General features: G+C 43.4%; 1 protein-coding gene across 1 annotated transcript in view; it reads left to right on the top strand.

Moving 5' to 3' along the window:
• LOC149468140 (uncharacterized) overlaps positions 1–20,126 on the top strand; it is a 212,024-nt gene extending 191,898 nt beyond the window's left edge. Inside the window, exon 2 of the mRNA XM_089670682.1 lies at positions 19,854–20,126. Coding sequence (XP_089526808.1) covers positions 19,854–20,126 — 273 coding nt within the window. The remainder of the gene's footprint in view (positions 1–19,853) is intronic.
• The last annotated feature ends 327 nt before the right edge of the window (positions 20,127–20,453 follow it).

The raw sequence follows: 20,453 nt of genomic DNA, 5'->3' as shown, positions 1-20,453 counted from the left end.
AAATATTTCTGTCCCATGAGAAAATAATTGTTTGTTACTTATAACTAATTACAATGCCTGAGAAAGATCATGTTCACAGCCTTGAAAGTATCTAGCCAGATTCTATTGTATGTAGCAGATAAGTTTTTATGTAATATTATAGATAGAGATGAGCGAATTATTCAAAAATTCGATTCGGCTGATTCGCCGAATTTCAGGAAGAAATTTGATTCGATGCGAATTTATTCGCTACGAAGTTAACTTATAAAAAGGGTTTCTAGGCTTCAGAGAGCCTTTAAATTAGTGCAGAACACTGTACCTTTAATTTAAATGCCCTTGGAGATGAGGAAGGAGAAGGAGAAGGATGAGAAGAAGGAGAAGGAGAAGGATGAGAAGAAGGAGAAGGATGAGAAGAAGGAGAAGGAGAAGGATGAGAAGAAGGAGAAGGAGAAGGATGAGAAGAAGGAGAAGGAGAAGGATGAGAAGATGGAGAAGGAGAAGGATGAGAAGAAGGAGAAGGAGAAGGATGAGAAGGATGAGAAGAAGGAGAAGGATGAGAAGAAGGAGAAGGATGAGAAGAAGGAGAAGGATGAGAAGAAGGAGAAGGATGAGAAGAAGGATGAGAAGAAGGAGAAGGATGAGAAGAAGGATGAGAAGAAGGAGAAGGATGAGAAGAAGGATGAGAAGAAGGAGAAGGATGAGAAGAAGGAGAAGGATGAGAAGAAGGATGAGAAGAAGGAGAAGGATGAGAAGAAGGATGAGAAGAAGGAGAAGGATGAGAAGAAGGAGAAGGATGAGAAGAAGGAGAAGGATGAGAAGAAGGAGAAGGATGAGAAGAAGGAGAAGGAGAAGGATGAGAAGAAGGAGAAGGATGAGAAGAAGGAGAAGGATGAGAAGAAGGATGAGAAGAAGGAGAAGGATGAGAAGAAGGATGAGAAGAAGGAGAAGGATGAGAAGAAGGATGAGAAGAAGGAGAAGGATGAGAAGAAGGATGAGAAGAAGGAGAAGGATGAGAAGAAGGAGAAGGATGAGAAGAAGAAGAAGGATGAGAAGAAGAAGAAGGATGAGAAGAAGGAGAATTCCAAGCCGGCAAAAATTGTATCTGCAGAGCTCCGCTATTTCTTAGCGGAGCTCTGCAGATACACTTAGCGGAGCTCTGCAGATACACTTTTTGCCGGCTTGGAATTCTTCTTATTTTCATCCTACTTCTTCTTCTTCTTCTTCATCCTTATCCTCTTCTTCTTCTTCTGAGGATGAGGATGAAGAAGAAGAAGAAGAAGAAGTAGGATGAAAATAAGAATTCCAAGCCGGCAAAAAGTGTATCTGCAGAGCTCCGCTAAGTGTATCTGCAGAGCTCCGCTATTTCTGACAGTTCTGTGACATTCCCCTGCAGATACACTTAGCGGAGCTCTGCAGATAGATACAGCGGTTGAAACATAGGCTATGTTTCAACCGCTGTATGGAGTGAATGTCAGAGAACTGTCAGAAATAGCCTATTTCTGACAGTTCTCTGACATTCACTCCATACAGCGGTTGAAACATAGCCTGTGTTTCAACCGCTGTATCTATCTGCAGAGCTCCGCTAAGTGTATCTGCAGAGCTCTTCTGAGGATGAGGATGAGGATGAAGAAGAAGAAGAAGAAGTAGGATGAAAATAAGAAGAATTCCAAGCCGGCAAAAAGTGTATCTGCAGAGCTTCTCTAAGTGTATCTGCAGAATAGAGGAGCTCTGCAGATACACTTTTTGCCGGCTTGGAATTCTTATTTTCATCCTACTTCTTCTTCTTCTTCTTCTTCTTCTTCATCCTCATCCTCAGAAGAAGAAGAAGAGGATGAGGATGAGGAGGAAGAAGAAGAAGAAGTAGGATGAAAATAAGAAGAATTCCAAGCCGGCAAAAAGTGTATCTGCAGAGCTCCTCTATTCTGCAGATACACTTAGAGGAGCTCTGCAGATACACTTTTTGCCGGCTTGGAATTCTTCTTATTTTCATCCTACTTCTTCTTCTTCTTCTTCATCCTCATCCTCAGAAGAAGAAGAAGAGGATGAGGATGAAGAGGAAGAAGAAGAAGTAGGATGAAAATAAGAAGAATTCCAAGCCGGCAAAAAGTGTATCTGCAGAGCTCCTCTATTCTGCAGATACACTTAGAGGAGCTCTGCAGATACACTTTTTGCCAGCTTGGAATTCTTCTTATTTTCATCCTACTTCTTCTTCTTCTTCTTCATCCTCATCCTCAGAAGAAGAGGATGAGGATGAAGAGGAAGAAGAAGAAGAAGAAGAAGAAGAAGTAGGATGAAAATAAGAAGAATTCCAAGCCGGCAAAAAGTGTATCTGCAGAGCTCCTCTATTCTGCAGATACACTTAGAGGAGCTCTGCAGATACACTTTTTGCCGGCTTGGAATTCTTCTTATTTTCATCCTACTTCTTCTTCTTCTTCATCCTCATCCTCATAAGAAGAAGAAGAGGATGAGGATGAAGAGGAAGAAGAAGAAGAAGAAGAAGTAGGATGAAAATAAGAAGAATTCCAAGCCGGCAAAAAGTGTATCTGCAGAGCTCCTCTATTCTGCAGATACACTTAGAGGAGCTCTGCAGATACACTTTTTGCCGGCTTGGAATTCTTCTTATTTTCATCCTACTTCTTCTTCTTCTTCTTCTTCTTCTTCATCCTCATCCTCAGAAGAAGAAGAAGAATATGAGGATGAGGATGAAGAGGAAGAAGAAGAAGAAGTAGGATGAAAATAAGAAGAATTCCAAGCCGGCAAAAAGTGTATCTGCAGAGCTCCTCTATTTCTGACAGTTCCTTCACATGTACAGCGGTTGAAACATTGTATCTGTTTCCGAATAAAAACATCTGTATCCTAAATGGAAACAAATAGATACAATGTTTCAACCGCTGTACATGTGAAGGAACTGTCAGAGAACTGTCAGAAATAGCGGAGCTCTCTGCAGGGACACTTTTGCCGGCTGATCGGGAAAAATCCGATTCGCGCACCCGAAGTAGGCAAATATTCGGATTCGACGCGAATCAAATTTTTCCTGAAATTCGTATCGAATTCCACTTCGCCTGGTTCGATTCGCTCATCTCTAATTATAGACATTCCTTATTCCTGGGAAAGTTAAATTTTGCTTCTCATCATTATTCAGGATTGACGTAAATGCTTGTATTTGTATTCAGCCAATCAATTACTGAGAATTAAGTTTTTCCCAGATACTTTGTGCCCCCCACCTTTCTTTTTTGTTATATTAATCCTCTTCCCGCTAATAAAAAATGTAGATTAATTTCACCTACACTGTGTGCACTTGTCTATTACTTAGGTGAAGTTAGTCTTCTGGACGTCCATACCTTCAAACAGACTGATCAAGACAGATAGCCAGGGGCTAGCGACAACCTTTCACTTGTCATAGCTACAAACTCTTGAAGTTTTTCTAATGTCTCACTTTTGTGCTTCATTAGATACGTTATTGTGTACCTGGAATAATCGTCGATGAAAGTCAGTAAATATCTGTTCCCGCCAGGTGTGATGGTTTTCATTGGTCTGCACACATCACTGTGTATCAGTTCCATGGGTTTAATGGTTTTACTCTGACTGGTCTGTGGAAGAGAGGTTCGGGTGGCCTTTGCTTTGATGCAACACGTGCACTTGCTGAGTGTGTGGCAAGGCAATATTTTCATGTTTTCTGATAGACTTCTCTTTGCAAAGTCCTTTATAGCTTCTGGGTTTGGATGCCCCAATCTTCTATACCACAGGTGGATGCACTTGTCATGTGGGTTATGAGTTGCCGCATTAGCCTTCTCACTTTCAGTGACGATTTTGTAGAGATGTTCATTTAATCTTCCTCTTGCTAGGATTTGCTTTCCATTTTGAATTGTGCATTCATTACCTCTGAACTGGACAGTGAGTCCATTGCTTTCAAGGGTTCTAACTGATAGGAGGCTTCCTTCTAGGCTTGGAACATATAGAACATTCTTTACAAGGATGCTCTGCTTGCCCCCTGATGGTGTTTTGCAGTTCAGAAATTCCTGACCATTACCTTCCGCTGTAATATTTTTCCCATTTGCTAAGAAGACTTTATCTTTTACACTAAAATCAATTTCTGTGAAGAATGTCTCGTCGCTTGTCATGTGACTTGTTGCCCCTGAATCAATGTACCATCCATGTGAGGTACTATTCTGAGTCACTTTAAAAGTACCACTCCATGATGCACTTTCATTTTCTTTCATGACCGCTTTAGCTCTTTCTCTTGTGGGTAGCTCCCGCTTTCGCTGCTCAGCTTTCCAGATTGAACAGTTCTTTTTCAGGTGACCGGCCTTTTTGCAGAGAAAACATACCCTGGTTTCTTTGCCTTATTTTATGCCTTCATGCACCTTCAGAGCTGCCTCTGGTCTATCGTTCTCTTCACTATGCAAATTTTCCTTCTGCTGTATTCATCAATTAATTTTCCCTTAACATATTCTAGAGTCAGTTCAGTTTCCGGTCTAGTTTCTAGAGCATTTATAAGGGCACTGTATGATTCTGGAAGGCTGCATAGCAGTAGCGCCACAACATGATTGTCTTTCATTTCTTCACCTATTGCACCCAGCTGGTCCACAATTTCTAGCATAGCATTTACATGTTCACCCATTTCCTGCCCTTTTTCCAGCCTCATCTTATACAGTTTGCGTAGCAGATATAGTTTACTGTTTAGGTTTGCACGTTCATGCAGTGTTTGTAATGCAGTCCACATACCTTTAGCTGTGCTTTCTTTCCTGATATGAATGAGTTGATCATACTCCACTAACAGGCTTATGACTGCTTTTGCTTGCCTGTTTTTTCTGTCCCATTCTTCCGCGTTGTCATTGGGTCTGTCCCATTCTTCCGGGTTGTCATTGGGTCTGTGTGTATCTAGTACCTGCCACAAGTCATCTTTGGATAACAGCATTTCAAGCTTGAACTTCCATAGCTGGTAGTTGGTATTGTTGAGCTTTGCTATTGTAAACTTCATATCTGAAGCACTTGCCATCTTTCAGTGAATTGGTAGGATTGCAAATGCAGCACTTACTTGCTTGTAGTTTTCCTTTTTTTCAATGTCTGGAGCTGGGCCCATAATCTGTTGGTTATGTGTTAGAGAAGACACTGGTAGTGATGAGGCAGAATTATGACTTTACTTGTGTGGCTTAAGTTGCAAACATACAGAGCACATTTCAGCAATGTATAACAGTGATGGTAGACGTATTACTTCCTGAAGATAGAGAGAAGAACCAACAAGTTTTCAGATATGCACAAGTGAGAACCTTAGTGTACAGTGCCATCTACTGGTCAAGTGATATTAACACACAATACTATATAGTACATTATAGTACATGCTGTTGCATTCCCAACAACATCAGGGCCACGGGGATTCAACAGGACTCTGGCTGTGGAGGTTGCCCTCAATACAGCTCCCACCCAGTTTTCTAGGGACATCAGGCTCATGGGGACTCAACGGGACTCTAGCTGTGGAGTCTGGCCTAGCACAGCTCCCACCCAGCTTCTAGGGACATCGGGCTCACGGGGACTCAACGGGACTCCAACTGTGGAGTCTGGCCTAGCACAGCTCAGGACATGGGTAGTTTGTGCGCACACCAGGGACAGTTCAGGACACGGGTAGTCTGAGCGCACACCAGTGACAGTTCAGGACACGGGTGGTTTGTGCGCACAATAAGGACAGTTCATGGCATGTGTAGTCTGTGCGCACAATAGGGACAGTTCAGGACAAGGGTGGTCTGTGTGCACAATGGGGACAGTTCAGGGCATGGGTGATCTGAGCACACAATAGGGACAGTTCACGACTTCTAGGGACACTTATGATAGGCGTCTTGCAGGTGCTCAGCAGTGTTGGAGAAACAACAGCATGTACTATATAGTATTGTGTGTTAACATCACTTGACCAGTAGATGGCACTGTACACTAAGGTTACCAGTTGTGCATATGTGTAAAACCTGTTGGTTATCTCTCTCCTCTCTACCTCTCTTCAAAACCAAGATGTCTGCTGAAATGTGTTCTGTATGTTTGCAACTTAAGCCACACAAGTAAAACAGAGTTCTGCCTCATCACAAGCTACCAGTGTCTTCTCTAACACATAACCAACAGGTTATGGGCCCAGCTCCAGACACTGGAAAAAGGAAAACTACAAGCAAGTAAGTGCTGCATTTACAATCCTACCAAATCCTATGTGAGGAAACAAGATCTGTATCTAATTCACTGAAAGATGGCAAGTGCTTCAGATATGAAGTTTACAATAGCAAAGCTCAACAATACCAACTACCAGCTATGGAAGTTTAAGATTGAAATGCTGTTATCCAAAGATGACTTGTGGCCGGTACTAGATACACACAGACCCAATGACAACCCGGAAGAATGGGACAGAAAAAACAGGCAAGCAAAAGCAGTCATAAGCCTGTTAGTGGAGGACGATCAACTCATTCATATAAGGAAAGAAAACTCAGCTAAAGGTATGTGGACTGCATTACAAACACTGCATGAACGTGCAAACCTAAACAGTAAACTATATCTGCTACGCAAACTGTATAAGATGAGGCTGGAAAAAGGGCAGGAAATGGGTGAACATGTAAATGCTATGCTAGAAATTGTGGACCAGCTGGGTGAAGAAATGAAAGACAATCATGTTGTGGCGCTACTGCTATGCAGCCTTCCAGAATCATACAGTGCCCTTATAAATGCTCTAGAAACTAGACCGGAAACTGAACTGACGCTAGAATATGTTAAGGGAAAATTAATTGATGAATACAGCAAAGGAAAATTTGCATAGTGAAGAGAACGAGAGACCAGAGGCAGCTCTGAAGGTGCATGAAGGCATAAGACAAAGCAAAGAAACCAGGGTATGTTTTCTCTGCAAAAAGGCCGGTCACCTGAAAAAGAACTGTTCAATCTGGAAAGCTGAGCAGCGAAAGCGGGAGCTACCCACAAGAGAAAGAGCTAAAGCGGTCATGAAAGAAAATGAAAGTGCATCATGGAGTGGTACTTTTAAAGTGACTCAGAATAGTACCTCACATGGATGGTACATTGATTCAGGGGCAACAAGTCACATGACAAGTGACGAGACATTCTTCACAGAAATTGATTTTAGTGTAAAAGATAAAGTCTTCCTAGCAAATGGGAAAAGTATTACAGCGCAAGGTAAAGGTCAGGGATTTCTGAACTGCAAAACGCCATCAGGGGGCAAGCAGAGCATCCTTGTAAAGAATGTTCTATATGTTCCAAGCCTAGAAGGAAGCCTCCTATCAGGTAAAACCCTTGCAAGCAATGGACTCACTGTCCAGTTCAGAGGTGATGAATGCACAATTCAAAATGGAAAGCAAATTTTAGCAAGAGGAAGATTAAATGAACATCTGTACAAAATCGTCACTGAAAGTGAGAAGGCTAATGCGGCAACTCATAACCCACATGACAAGTGCATCCACCTGTGGCATAGAAGATTGGGGCATTGAAACCCAGAAGCTATAAAGGACTTTGCAAAGAGAGGTCTATCAGAAGACATGAAAATATTGCCTTGCCACACACTCAGCAAGTGCACGTGTTGCATCAAAGCAAAGGCCACCCGAACCTCTCTTCCACAGACCAGTCAGAGTAAAACCATTAAAACCATGGAACTGATACACAGTGATGTGTGCGGACCAATGAAAACCATCACACCTGGCGGGAACAGGTATTTACTGACTTTCATCGATGATTATTCCAGGTACACAATAACGTATCTAATGAAGCACAAAAGTGAGACATTAGAAAAACTTCAAGAGTTTGTAGCTATGACAAGCAACAAGTTTCAAAGGAAACCTGGAATAATACGCACTGAAAATGGACGGGAATATATGAATACAGATGGAATCATACCTAAAGAAACAAGGTATTATACACCAAACAACTGTACCATACACTCCTGAGCAAAACGGTGTAGCGGAAAGAAAGAATCGCACTCTTGTAGAAATGACGTATGATTACGGACGCTGCCTTACCTAACAAATACTGGGGAGAAGCAATAATGACTGCAACATACCTACAAAACAGGCTCCCATCAAAAGCTATTGAGAGTACACCATATGAAATGTGGAATGGATCAAAACCTAACATAGGACACATCAGAGTGTTTGGATGTAAAGCATATGCCCACATTCCAAGTCAGAAACGCTCCAAGTTGGAGAACAAAGCCATATAAGGCATTCTGGTTGGCTACAGTGAGCAGAGTAAGGGATATAGAATCCTTTGTCCAAAGACCAACAAGGTCACAGTAAGCCGCAGTGTTTATTTTGATGAAAGTGAAGCACCAGATAATACAATTCTTGAAAAATGTGGAGAGGATTTACACACTGAATCGGCAAGAGACACTGATTTATGCGAAGCAGGACAAGAGCCAAGAACAAGAAGTGGAACTTACAATTAACTATCCAATAGAACCCACTGAACAACAAGAAATCAGAAGATCCTCTCGAATGACAAAAGGGATACCATCCCGCAGGTTATCATACGCTGCTAAAACACATCAAACACAGGAGCCAACATCCTGGGAAGACATAGAAACTTTGCCGAGAAGGGAAGCCGATCAGTGGAGAAAAGCAGCTGAAGAAGAGATAAAATCACTTCAAGAAAATAAAACTTGGTCACTAACAGAACTCCCTCCTGGTCGCAAAACCATCGGAAACAAGTGACTGTTGCACTCTCTTCAACTGAAGCGGAATACATAGCAGCAGCACATGCATGTCAAGAATCCATTTGGATTCGTCAACTTCTACTAGACATGGGACTGAATATGTCACAACCCACACTTATCTTTGAAGACAATCAGGGATGCATAAAGCTTACACACTCTGAGAAGATTAACCCAAGAACCAAACACATTGATGTAAGATATCATCTGCTCAGAGACATGCAAGAACAAGGGGTTATCTACATCCAGTACTGCCCATCAGAGGAGATGACTGCAGATGCACTCACCAAACCTTTGCCAAGGGAACGTCATTGTTTTCTACAAAAGAGACTAAATGTCATATAATTATGCACATGCCGTTGAGAAGGGGTGTTGGGAATGCAACAGCATGTACTATAATGTACTATATACAGTATTCTGTGGTAATATCACTTGACCAGTAGATGGCACTGTACGCTAAAGGTTACTAGTTGTGTATGTGTAAAACTTGCTGGTTCTTTATTCTTCTCTATCATCTCTTCAGGAAGTAATGTGTCTGTTATACAGTCTGATGAAATGTGCTCTCTATGTTTGTAACTTAAGCCACACAAGTAAAGCCTGAATTCTGCTATCACTACCAGTGTCTTCTATAACACATAACCAACACTCCCTGTCATTAAGGGGAGCCTGGGGTACTGTATCCACCCTTTGAGCTTGAGGGTGTTCTTGGCGTGGAGGGAATCTTTGGAAGTCAGAGTTCCTATTAAAATTGGGATTCTTATTAATATTATGGTTCCTATTGAAATTGGGGTTCCCATAAAAATTCCCATGTTGGTCTTGGCGAGGATAAAAGAACCTCCGTGGATACCATTGACCCCCTTTGGTTCTCATCACTATACTGGCCTTTTCCATACTTTTTATTCTTTTCACTTCCACTACCGTAGTTCCCTTGCTTTTGTCTATCCTTCTTCACCCACTGGTTTTGAGGTGCAAAGCTATGGGCCTCTTTCACTTGCTGAGTTTGAGGTACAAATCTAGGGGAACCATTGGGTTTACCCCCACGGACTACTTCCACATATGATTTCTTCTCCGCCTGCAAATTTAGATTTGGAAGGGGAAACGGTAGTGGCTGCCACTATCTTGGGACTATTCTTGGGTTCTCTTTTTATCCCGCTCTCACTGGACTGTTGGATTGAGAACAAATAGTCACTCTCTCTCATCAACCAATCAAGAGAGCGTCCTCTTCTGTAATCCTGGGCAAGTCCCAATTGTATGTAAGCAGGTAGCGCTTCATAGAATAGGGTCTTGAATTCTGGCTGGTCAGGATTGGGATCCTTCTCAGCCAGGAAATAAGCATTTCTGAGGACTGCCAGAAATTCTGCAGGGCTTTGGTTAGGACCACACTTTAAATTGTAGGCCACAGCCTTGGCAGAGGTAACAGTTCTATAGGGCCCAAATTCCATGTGACACCTATGTTTTACCTCCCTCTAGGACTGATTGGAGAAGGCCTTCAAGGTATCAAAAAATTGCCCATATTTTTCTTCAAACACCCATGGCAATAATCCAATTTTGGTGCGGTCATCCTTAATGCCTAGAATTTCTAAGGTTTGTTCATATGTTTCCATATGTTCAGTAATTGCTAGGGACCCTTTCTTGGTGAAAATAGGAACGGTATCTTTCAAAAACTTAATGATCTTCGGGGTGTCGTATCTTTTGAATGATCCCAGGACTTCCCTTCCTGCCTATATGAATCCTCGTATTCTTCCTCTGCACACACTGGGGTATATCTTGGGAGCCTAGGGGGCGACCTATATTCCGTCTCTAGAAATTCTGAAGGCCCCTCTGCACACTGGTATATACCCTTTCAAGCAAACTATGCAATAAATAGGGATATTTGGTTCACACATATTGTAATACATGCTTAAGCTGGCCAATTGTGTCAAAGTAATCCCTCTATGGCCAGTCCTACTCTGCTCTGCCTACGCAAGTGCTACTGTGGACACAATGCTAGCATAGGGGAAAAGACACAATGGGGAGAGCTACAAGGTTCAGGTCTGGCTACTGACCCAACAATACAACAAACAAGAGATCCCTGTGCTCAAATCCATACAGCTAGTGCATGCATTTATCCATCAGGTGTATTGCTGGGTCAGTAGCCAGACCTGAACCTTGTAGCTCTCCCCATTGTGTCTTTTCCCCTATGTTGGCATTGTGTCCACAGTAGCATTTGCGTAGGCAGAGCAGAGTAGGACTGGCCATAGAGGGATCACTTTAACGCAGTTGGCAGCTTAAGCATGTATTGTAATATGTGTGAACTAAATATCCCTATTTATTGCATAGTTTGCTTGAAAGGGTATATACCAGTGTGCAGAGGGGCCTTCAGAAATTCTGGGTAGTCTGTCTCTCTCTGATATGAAGGACGGGACATTCTGGGTAGCCTGTCTCTCTCTCTGATATGAAGGATGGGATATTCTGGGTAGTCTGTCTCTCTGATATGAAGGATGGGACATTCCAGGTAGTCTGTCTCTCTGATATGAAGGAAGGGACATTCTGGGTAGTCTGTCTCTCTGATATGAAGGACGGGACATTCTGGGTAGTCTGTCTCTCTGATATGAAGGACGGGACATTCCGGGTAGTCTGTCTCTCTCTGATATGAAGGAAGGGATATTCTGGGTAGTCTGTCTCGGTCTCTGATATGAAGGACAGGACATTCTGGGTAGTCTGTCTCTAACATGAGGGATGGGACATTCTGGGTAGTCTGTCTAGGTCTCTGAAATGAAGGATGGAACATTCTGGGTAGTCTGTCTCTCTCTAATATGAAGGATGGGACATTCTGGGTAGTCTGTCTCGGTCCCTAATATGAAGGATGGGACATTCTTGGTAGCCTGTCTCTCTCTGATATGAAGGACGGGACATTCTAGGTAGCCTGTCTCTCTCTGTTATGAAGGATGGGACATTCTGGGTAGTCTGTCTCTCTAATATGAAGGAAGGGACATTCAGGTAGTCTGTCTCGGTCCCTGATATGAAGGATGGTACATTCTGGGTAGTTTGTCTCTCTCTGTAATGAAGGACAGGACATTCTGGGTAGTCTGTCTCTCTCTGATATGAAAGACAGGATATTCCGCGAAGTCTGTCTTGGTCTCTGATATCAAGGATGGGACATTCTGGGTAGTCTGTCTCTCTCTGATATGAAGGATGGGACATTCTGGGTAGTCTGTCTCTCTCTGATATGAAGGATGGGACATTCTGGGTAGTCTGTCTCTCTCTGATATGAAGAATGGGACATTCTGGATAGTCTGTCTCTGATAGGAAGGATAGTACATTCTGGGTAGTCTGTCTTGGTCTCTGATATGAAAGACGGGATATCTTGGGTAGTCTGTCTTGGTCTCTGATATGAAGGACAGGACATTCTGGGTAGACTGTATCTCTCTGATATGAAGGATGGACCATTCTCGGTAGTCAGTCTCTCTCTGATATGAAGGACAGGACATTCTGGGTAGTCTGTCTCTCTCTGATATGAAGGATGGGACATTCTGGGTAGTCTTTCTCTCTTTGACATGAAGAAGGGACATTCTGGGTAGTCTGTCTCTCTCTGATATGAAGGACGAGACATTCTGGGTAGTCTGTCTCTCTGATATGAAGGACGGGACATTCTGAGTAGTCTCTCTCTCTCTGATATGAAGGATGGGACATTCTGGGTAGTCTGTCTCGGTCTCTGATATCAAGGATGGGACATTCTGGGTAGCCTGATTCTCTCTGATATGAAGGATGGGACCTTCTTGGTAGTCTGTCTCGGTCTCTGATATGAAGGACAAGACATTCTGGGTAGTCTCTCTCTCTGAAATGAAGGACGGGACATTCTGGGTAGTCTTTCTCTCTCTGATATGAAGGATGGGACATTCTGGGTAGTCTGTCTCTTTCTCTCTCTGATATGAAGGATGGGACATTCTGAGTAGACTATCTCTTTCTCTCTGATATGAAGGATGGAACATTCTGGGTAGTCTGTCTTGTTCTCTGATATGAAGGATGGGAGATTCTGGGTAGTCTGTCTCTTTCTCTCTCTGATATGAAGGACGGGACATTCTGGGTAGTCTGTCTCTTTCTCTCTGTGATATGAAGGACGGGACATTCTGGGTAGTCTGTTTCTCTCTGATATGAAGGAGGGGACGTTCTGGGTAGTCTGTCTCTTTCTTTCTGTGATATGAAGCATGGGAAATTCTGGGTAGTCTGTCTCTTTCTCTCTGTGATATGAAGGACGGGACATTCTGGGTAATCTGCCTCTCTCTGATATGAAGGATGGGATATTCTGAGTAGTCTGTCTCGGTCTCTGATAGGAAGGATAGAACATTCTGGGTAGTCTATCTTGGTCTCTGATATGATGGATGGGACATTCTGGGTAGACTGTCTCTCTCTCTGATATGAAGGATGGGACATTCTGGGTAGTCTGTCTCTCTCTGATATGAAGGATGAGACATTCTGGGTAGTCTGTCTCTCTCTGATATGAAGGATGAGACATTCTGGGTAGTCTGTCTCTCTCTGATATGAAGGACGGGACATGCTGGGTAGTCTGTCTCTCTCTGATATGAAGGACAGGACATTCTGGGTAGTCTGTCTCTCTCTGATATGAAGGATGGGACATTCTAGGTAGCCTCTCTCTCTGATATGAAGGACGGGACATTCTGGGTAGTCTGTCTCTCTCTGATATGAAGGACGGGACATTCTAGGTAGCCTCTCTCTCTGATATGAAGGACGGGACATTCTGGGTAGTCTGTCTCTCTCTGATATGAAGGACGGGAAATTCTGAGTAGTCTGTCTCTCTCTAATATGAAGGATGGGACATTCTGGATAGTCTGTCTCAGTCTCTGATAGGAAGGATGGGACATTCTCGGTAGTCTGTCTCTCTCTGATAGGAAGGACAGGGCTTTCTGGGTAGTCTGTCTCTCTCTGATAGGAAGGACGGGACATTCTGGGTAGTCTGTCTCTCTCTGATATGAAGGACAGTACATTCTGGATAGTCTGTCTCTCTCTCTGTTATGAAGGACAGGACATTCTGGGTAGTCTGTCTCTCTGATATGAAGGACAGGACATTCTGGGTAGTCTGTCTCTCTGATATGAAGGACGGGACATTCTGGGTAGTCTGTCTCTCTCTGATATGAAGGACGGGACATTCTGGATAGTCTGTCTCTCTCTCTGATATGAAGGACGGGACATTCTGGGTAGTCTGTCTCTCTCTGATATGAAGGACGGGACATTCTGGGTAGTCTGTCTCTCTCTGATATGAAGGACGGGACATTCTGGATAGTCTGTCTCTCTCTCTGATATGAAGGACAGGACATTCTGGGTAGTCTGTCTCTCTCTGATATGAAGGACGGGACATTCTGGGTAGTCTGTCTCTCTCTGATATGAAGGACGGGACATTCTGGATAGTCTGTCTCTCTCTCTGATATGAAGGATGGGACATTCTGGGTAGTCTGTCTCTCTCTGATATGAAGGACGGGACATTCTGGGTAGTCTGTCTCTCTCTCTGATAGGAAGGATGGGACATTCTGGGTAGTCTGTCTCTCTCTGATATGAAGGACGGGACATTCTGGGTAGTCTGTCTCTCTCTGGTATGAAGGACGGGACATTCTGGGTAGTCTGTCTCTCTCTCTGATAGTAAGGACAGGATATTTTGGGTAGTCTGTCTCTCTCTGATAAGAAGGATGGGACATTCTGGGTAGTCTGTCTCTCTCTGATAGGAAGGACAGGACATTCTGGGTAGTCTGTCTCAGTCTCTGATAGGAGGGACGGGACATGCTGGGTAGTCTCTGATAGGAAGGACGGGACATTCTGGGTAGTCTCTCTCGGTCTCTGATATGAAGGACGGGACATTCTGGGTAGTCTGTCTCGGTTTCTGATAGGAAGGATGGGACATTATGGGTAGTCTGTCTCGGTCTCTGATATGAAGGACGGGACATTCTGGGTAGTCTCTCTCGGTCTCTGATATGAAGGACGGGACATTCTGGGTAGTCTGTCTCGGTTTCTGAGAGGAAGGATGGGACATTATGGGTAGTCTGTCTCGGTCTCTGATATGAAGGATGGGACATTTTATTTATTTACTTATTTATTTATTTCAGGTACTTATATAGCGCTGTCAATTTACGCAGCGCTTTACATATATATTGTACATTCACATCAGTCCCTAACCCTCAAGGGGCGTACAATCTAAGATCCCTAACTCACATTCATACATACACATACTAGGGACAATTTAGACAGGATCCAATTAACCTACCGGCATGTCTTTGAGGTATGGGAGGAAACCGGAGTACCCATAGGAAACCCACGCAGGCACAGGGAGAACATGCAAACTCCAGGCAGGTGGTGCCATGGCTGGGATTCGAACCAACGACCCTAGTACTGCCAGGCGGGTGTGCTAACAATTTAGCCCGGGTGTCGGCAACCCACGCCTCCGGAGCCGCATGCGGCTCTTTTTCACCTTTCCTGCAGCTCCGGAGCACACTGCCCACCAGGTGACAGGCAATAGGCTCAGTGGTCGGCAAGCCACGGCTCTTTTAATGCAGCTCTTCTGTGTGCCGGGTGCCCGCTGGCAAACATTGGCTGTCAGGATGTAGGCGGGGCAGCGTGACGAATTCCTCTCCTCTCACAGTCCGCCCTGAAGACCAGAACGGCGCGGGAACACGGCGAGAGGAACGCGCGGAGCAAAGGTAAGTGAATTGACACAATATGGGGAATGAACTACTATAAGTGGGATGAATTACTATATGGGGGATGAATTACTATGGGGGATGAATTACTATGGGGGATGAATTACTATATGGGGGATGTATTACTATGGGGGATGAATTACTATGGGGGATGAATTACTATATGGGGGATGAATTACTATGGGGGATGAATTACTATATGGGGGATGGATTACTATATGGGGATGAATTACTATATGGGGGATGAATTACTATGGGGGATGAATTACTATATGGGGGATGAATTACTATGGGGGATGAATTACTATGGGGGATGAATTACTATGGGGGATGAATTACTATATGGGGGATGAATTACTATGGGGGATGAATTACTATATGGGGGATGAATTACTATATGGGGGATGAATTACTATATGGGGGATGAATTACTATGGGGGATGAATTACTATATGGGGGATGAATTACTATATGTGGGATGTATTTTCAGTTTTAAAAATGTTTCTCTCAAAATAAATTTTAATCGTGGTTTTGGCGAGATTTGGCTCAGTTGAAAAAAAAGGTTGCCCACCACTGACCTAAGGCTATGATTGTGATTATGACGATACACTGTGGCCCTGATTAACCCTTTGCTTACTGGGCCCTTAAACCCACTTCATGACCAGAGCGCTTTTTGCAATATATGCAGTTTCGGATTTGTTTTAAATGTTGCAATGGTTTTGCGGCTCCCAGTCTTTTTTTCCCTCTCGGAAACGGGTCCTAGTGGCTCTTTATGTCTTAAAGGTTGCAGACCCCTGATTTAGCCACTGTGCTGCCCCATTCTGCCACATTCTGAGTAGTCTGTCTCGGTCTCTGATATGAAGGATGGGACATTCTGGGTAGTCTGTCTCTCTCTGATATGAAGGAAGGGACATTCTGGGTAGTCTGTCTCTCTCTGATATGAAGGACGGGACATTCTGGGTAGTCTGTCTCTCTCTGATATGAAGGACAGGACATTCTGGGTAGTCTGATTTTGGAGGTCTCTTTTATTATTATGTATACCTTTGTTTTTATCTTGTGTTCTGCGTCTTTAACTCTTTTCTGTCTGTAGTAAAATATCTTTTTTAAACAGTTGGTTGCATAAGAGTTAGGTTTATTGTTTCTTACTTTTTTTTAGTTATTTTGGCACCTCCCTGATATCTCTGTAAGGTAGATACAATGCAGGAATTGTTATTAAGGTACATTTCTCGGGGCTGCAGTTCCTCTGAAATCCACAAGATGGTGATCTCATTTCTACTACCTAGACAGGACTTCTTTAATACAGACAGGAAGTGATGTCAAGAACAAACAGGAAGTGAAGACAGGAACAGACAGGAAGTCATTTGGAATAAAGGCAGGCTTTGCCATGTGGTTGAATGAGATTGGAGATGTTGGTGGACATGGCAACAGAGGAGGTAATAAGATGTTATGTTCTTTTTACACCCAGTAACCCCCCATCATGTACGTCCTCTTCCTCCATAGTCACTGGGATGTCTTTTATCCCCAGCAGATGATGATACACATCAATATTTAGAAGGACACAAGGATCTCTACAAGGACGTCATGATGGACAATCAGCCGCCCCTCACATCACCGGGTAAGAGGAGACTTTATTGTAAAGGAGAGAGCAGTACGGAGGATCCACCTAGATCCCCCATCATCTGATAAACACATAGAAACAATGGATTCAGTCAGTGTGTGTGTTTCCTACAGATGGATCCAGTCATGGGAACCCACCAGAGAGATGTCCCCGTCCTCTGTATTCCCGGGATTCCACACAGGAAGGTCACACCATCCCTCACCATCATCAGGTAGATGAGGAACAATCACTGATAGTATCATTAGGATCTGTACATTATCTGCATTGTTACCATTGATGGCATTTTTATTATATATTCAGAGTGGAAACCTGAGAGATCCTAAAGTTGAGGCTAAAGAAGAGATAAAAGAGGAGGAGGATGAGGATGGGGGGATGGAGGAGTCAGAGCTTCTAAGAGAACACAAAGATCTGTACCAGGACACCCTGGTGGAGTCATCCAGCTACAGGAACCCACCAAAGAGATGTCCCCGTCCTCTGTATTCCCGGGATTCCACACAGGAAGGTCACACCATCCCTCACCATCATCAGGTAGATGATGACTAGAGATGAGCGAATCGAACCAGGCGAACCGGAATTCGATACGAATTTCAGGAAAAATTCGATTCGCGGCGAATCCGAATATTTGCCTACTTCGGGTGCGCGAATCGGATTTTTCCCGATCAGCCGGCAAAAGTGTCCCTGCAGAGAGCTCCGCTATTTCTGACATTTCTCTGACAGTTCCTTCACATGTACAGCGGTTGAAACATTGTATCTATTAGTTTCCATTTAGGATACAGATGTTTTTATTCGGAAACAGATGTTTCAACCGCTGTACATGTGAAGGAGCTGTCAGAGAACTGTCAGAAATAGAGGAACTCTGCAGATACACTTTTTGCCGGTTTGGAATTCTTATTTTCATCCTACTTCTTCTTCTTCATCCTCAGAAGAAGAAGAAGAGGATGAGGATGAAGGAGAAGAGGAAGTAGGATGAAAATAAGAATAATTCCAAGCCGGCAAAAAGTGTATCTGCAGAGCTCCTCTAAGTGTATCTGCAGAATAGAGGAGCTCTGCAGATACACTTTTTGCCGGCTTGGAATTCTTCTTATTTTCATCCTACTTCTTCTTCTTCTTCTTCTTCTTCCTCTTCATCTTCATCCTCATCCTCTTCTTCTTCTTCTGAGGATGAGGATGAAGAAGAAGAAGAAGTAGGATGAAAATAAGAATAATACCAAGCCGGCAAAAAGTGTATCTGCAGAGCTCCTCTATTCTGCAGATACACTTAGAGGAGCTCTGCAGATACACTTTTTGCCGGCTTGGAATTAATCTTATTTTCATCCTACTTCTTCTTCTTCATCCTCATCCTCAGAAGAAGAGGATGAGGATGAAGAAGAAGTAGGATGAAAATAAGAATAATTCCAAGCCGGCAAAAAGTGTATCTGCAGAGCTCCTCTAAGTGTATCTGCAGAATGTCATTTATGGAAACAAATAGATACAATGTTTCAACCGCTGTATGGAGTGAATGTCACAGAACTGTCAGAAATAGACAGAAACTGTCACAGAACTGTCCTTCTTCTCATCCTTCTCCTTCTTCTCATCCTTCTCCTTCTTCTCATCCTTCTTCTTCTCATCCTTCTCCTTCTTCTCATCCTTCTTCTCATCCTTCTCCTTCTTCTCATCCTTCTTCTCATCCTTCTCCTTCTTCTCATCCTTCTCCTTCTTCTCATCCTTCTCCTTCTTCTCATCCTTCTCCTTCTTCTCATCCTTCTCCTTCTTCTCATACTTCTCCTTCTTCTCATCCTTCTCCTTCTTCTCATCCTTCTCCTTCTTCTCATCCTTCTCCTTCTTCTCATCCTTCTCCTTCTTCTCATCCTTCTCCTTCTTCTCATCCTTCTCCTTCTTCTCATCCTTCTCCTTCTTCTCATCCTTCTCCTTCTTCTCATCCTTCTCCTTCTTCTCATCCTTCTCCTTCTTCTCATCCTTCTCCTTCTTCTCATCCTTCTCCTTCTTCTCATCCTTCTCCTTCTTCTCATCCTTCTCCTTCTTCTCATCCTTCTTCTCATCCTTCTCCTTCTTCTCATCCTTCTTCTCATCCTTCTCCTTCTTCTCATCCTTCTTCTCATCCTTCTCATCCTTCTCCTTCTTCTCATCCTTCTCCTTCTTCTCATCATCCTTCTCCTTCTTCTCATCATCCTTCTCCTTCTTCTCATCATCCTTCTCCTTCTTCTCATCATCCTTCTCCTTCTTCTCATCATCCTTCTCCTTCTTCTCATCATCCTTCTCCTTCTTCTCATCATCCTTCTCCTTCTTCTCATCCTTCTCCTTCTCCATCTTCTCATCCTTCTCCTTCTCCATCTTCTCATCCTTCTCCTTCTCCATCTTCTCATCCTTCTCCTTCTCCATCTTCTCATCCTTCTCCTTCTCCATCTTCTCATCCTTCTCCTTCTCCATCTTCTCATCCTTCTCCTTCTTCTCATCCTTCTCCTTCTTCTCATCCTTCTCCTTCTTCTCATCCTTCTCCTTCTTCTCATCCTTCTCCTTCTTCTCATCCTTCTCCTTCTTCTCATCCTTCTCCTTCTTCTCATCCTTCTCCTTCTTCTCATCCTTCTCCTTCTTCTCATCCTTCTCCTTCTTCTCATCCTTCTCCTTCTCCTTCCTCATCTCCAAGGGCATTTAAATTAAAGGTACAGTGTTCTGCACTAATTTAAAGGCTCTCTGAAGCCTAGAAACCCTTTTTATAAGTTAACTTCGTAGCGAATAAATTCGCATCGAATCGAATCTCTTCCTGAAATTCGCCGAATCAGCCGAATCGAATTTTTGAATAATTCGCTCATCTCTAATGATGACAATTATTGGTAGTTGTGATTTATACACAGCATGTTTGTTACAATGAATGTTTTATTATATCTTTCAGAGTGGAATCCTCGGGGATGAGAATATTGATGTTAAAGAAGAGTATAAAGAGGAGGATGAGGAGTATGGAGTGATGGAGGAGTTTTCAGAAGGACACAAGGAGATGATGGAAACACCTAATACCTGGAACCAACCAGAGAGATGTCCCCGTCCTCAGTATTCCCTGGATTCCACACAGGAAAGTCACACCATCCCTCACTATTGCAAGGTTGGTGGGATGGAGCATCTAGAATATGGATTCATAGAGACAATGTGTGGAGTTTTTTTTCTTTAACCTTATATTTACAGATGATATTCTCTCCCATTTCCTTGATTTAGAGTGGAGATCCAATCGATATAGAATTTGAGGTGAAAGCAGAAGAAGAAGAGGCGTATGTGAGGGATGATCAGCAGTCTATGGAGGAGGATGGAATAACGGGGACATTTATAGAGGAGGACACTCCTACAGAGATCAGCACAGGTGGGTCATGAACACTAAATCCATTCCTCCACCCATACTGCTCACTGATTGGTCCAGAGTAGGGCGGGGACTGGGTGATATCAGCCTGTAATCCCCTGGTCACTTTCCTGAGCTGTGTTCCCCGTCCTGTATTCCTGGATT

Source organism: Staurois parvus, unplaced genomic scaffold (genome assembly GCF_062004578.1).
Source record: "Staurois parvus isolate SC_StPar_1 unplaced genomic scaffold, SC_StPar_1.0 ptg000092l, whole genome shotgun sequence".
Classification (NCBI taxonomy): domain Eukaryota; kingdom Metazoa; phylum Chordata; class Amphibia; order Anura; family Ranidae; genus Staurois; species Staurois parvus.
This window is presented reverse-complemented; position numbering and strand designations above follow the sequence as displayed.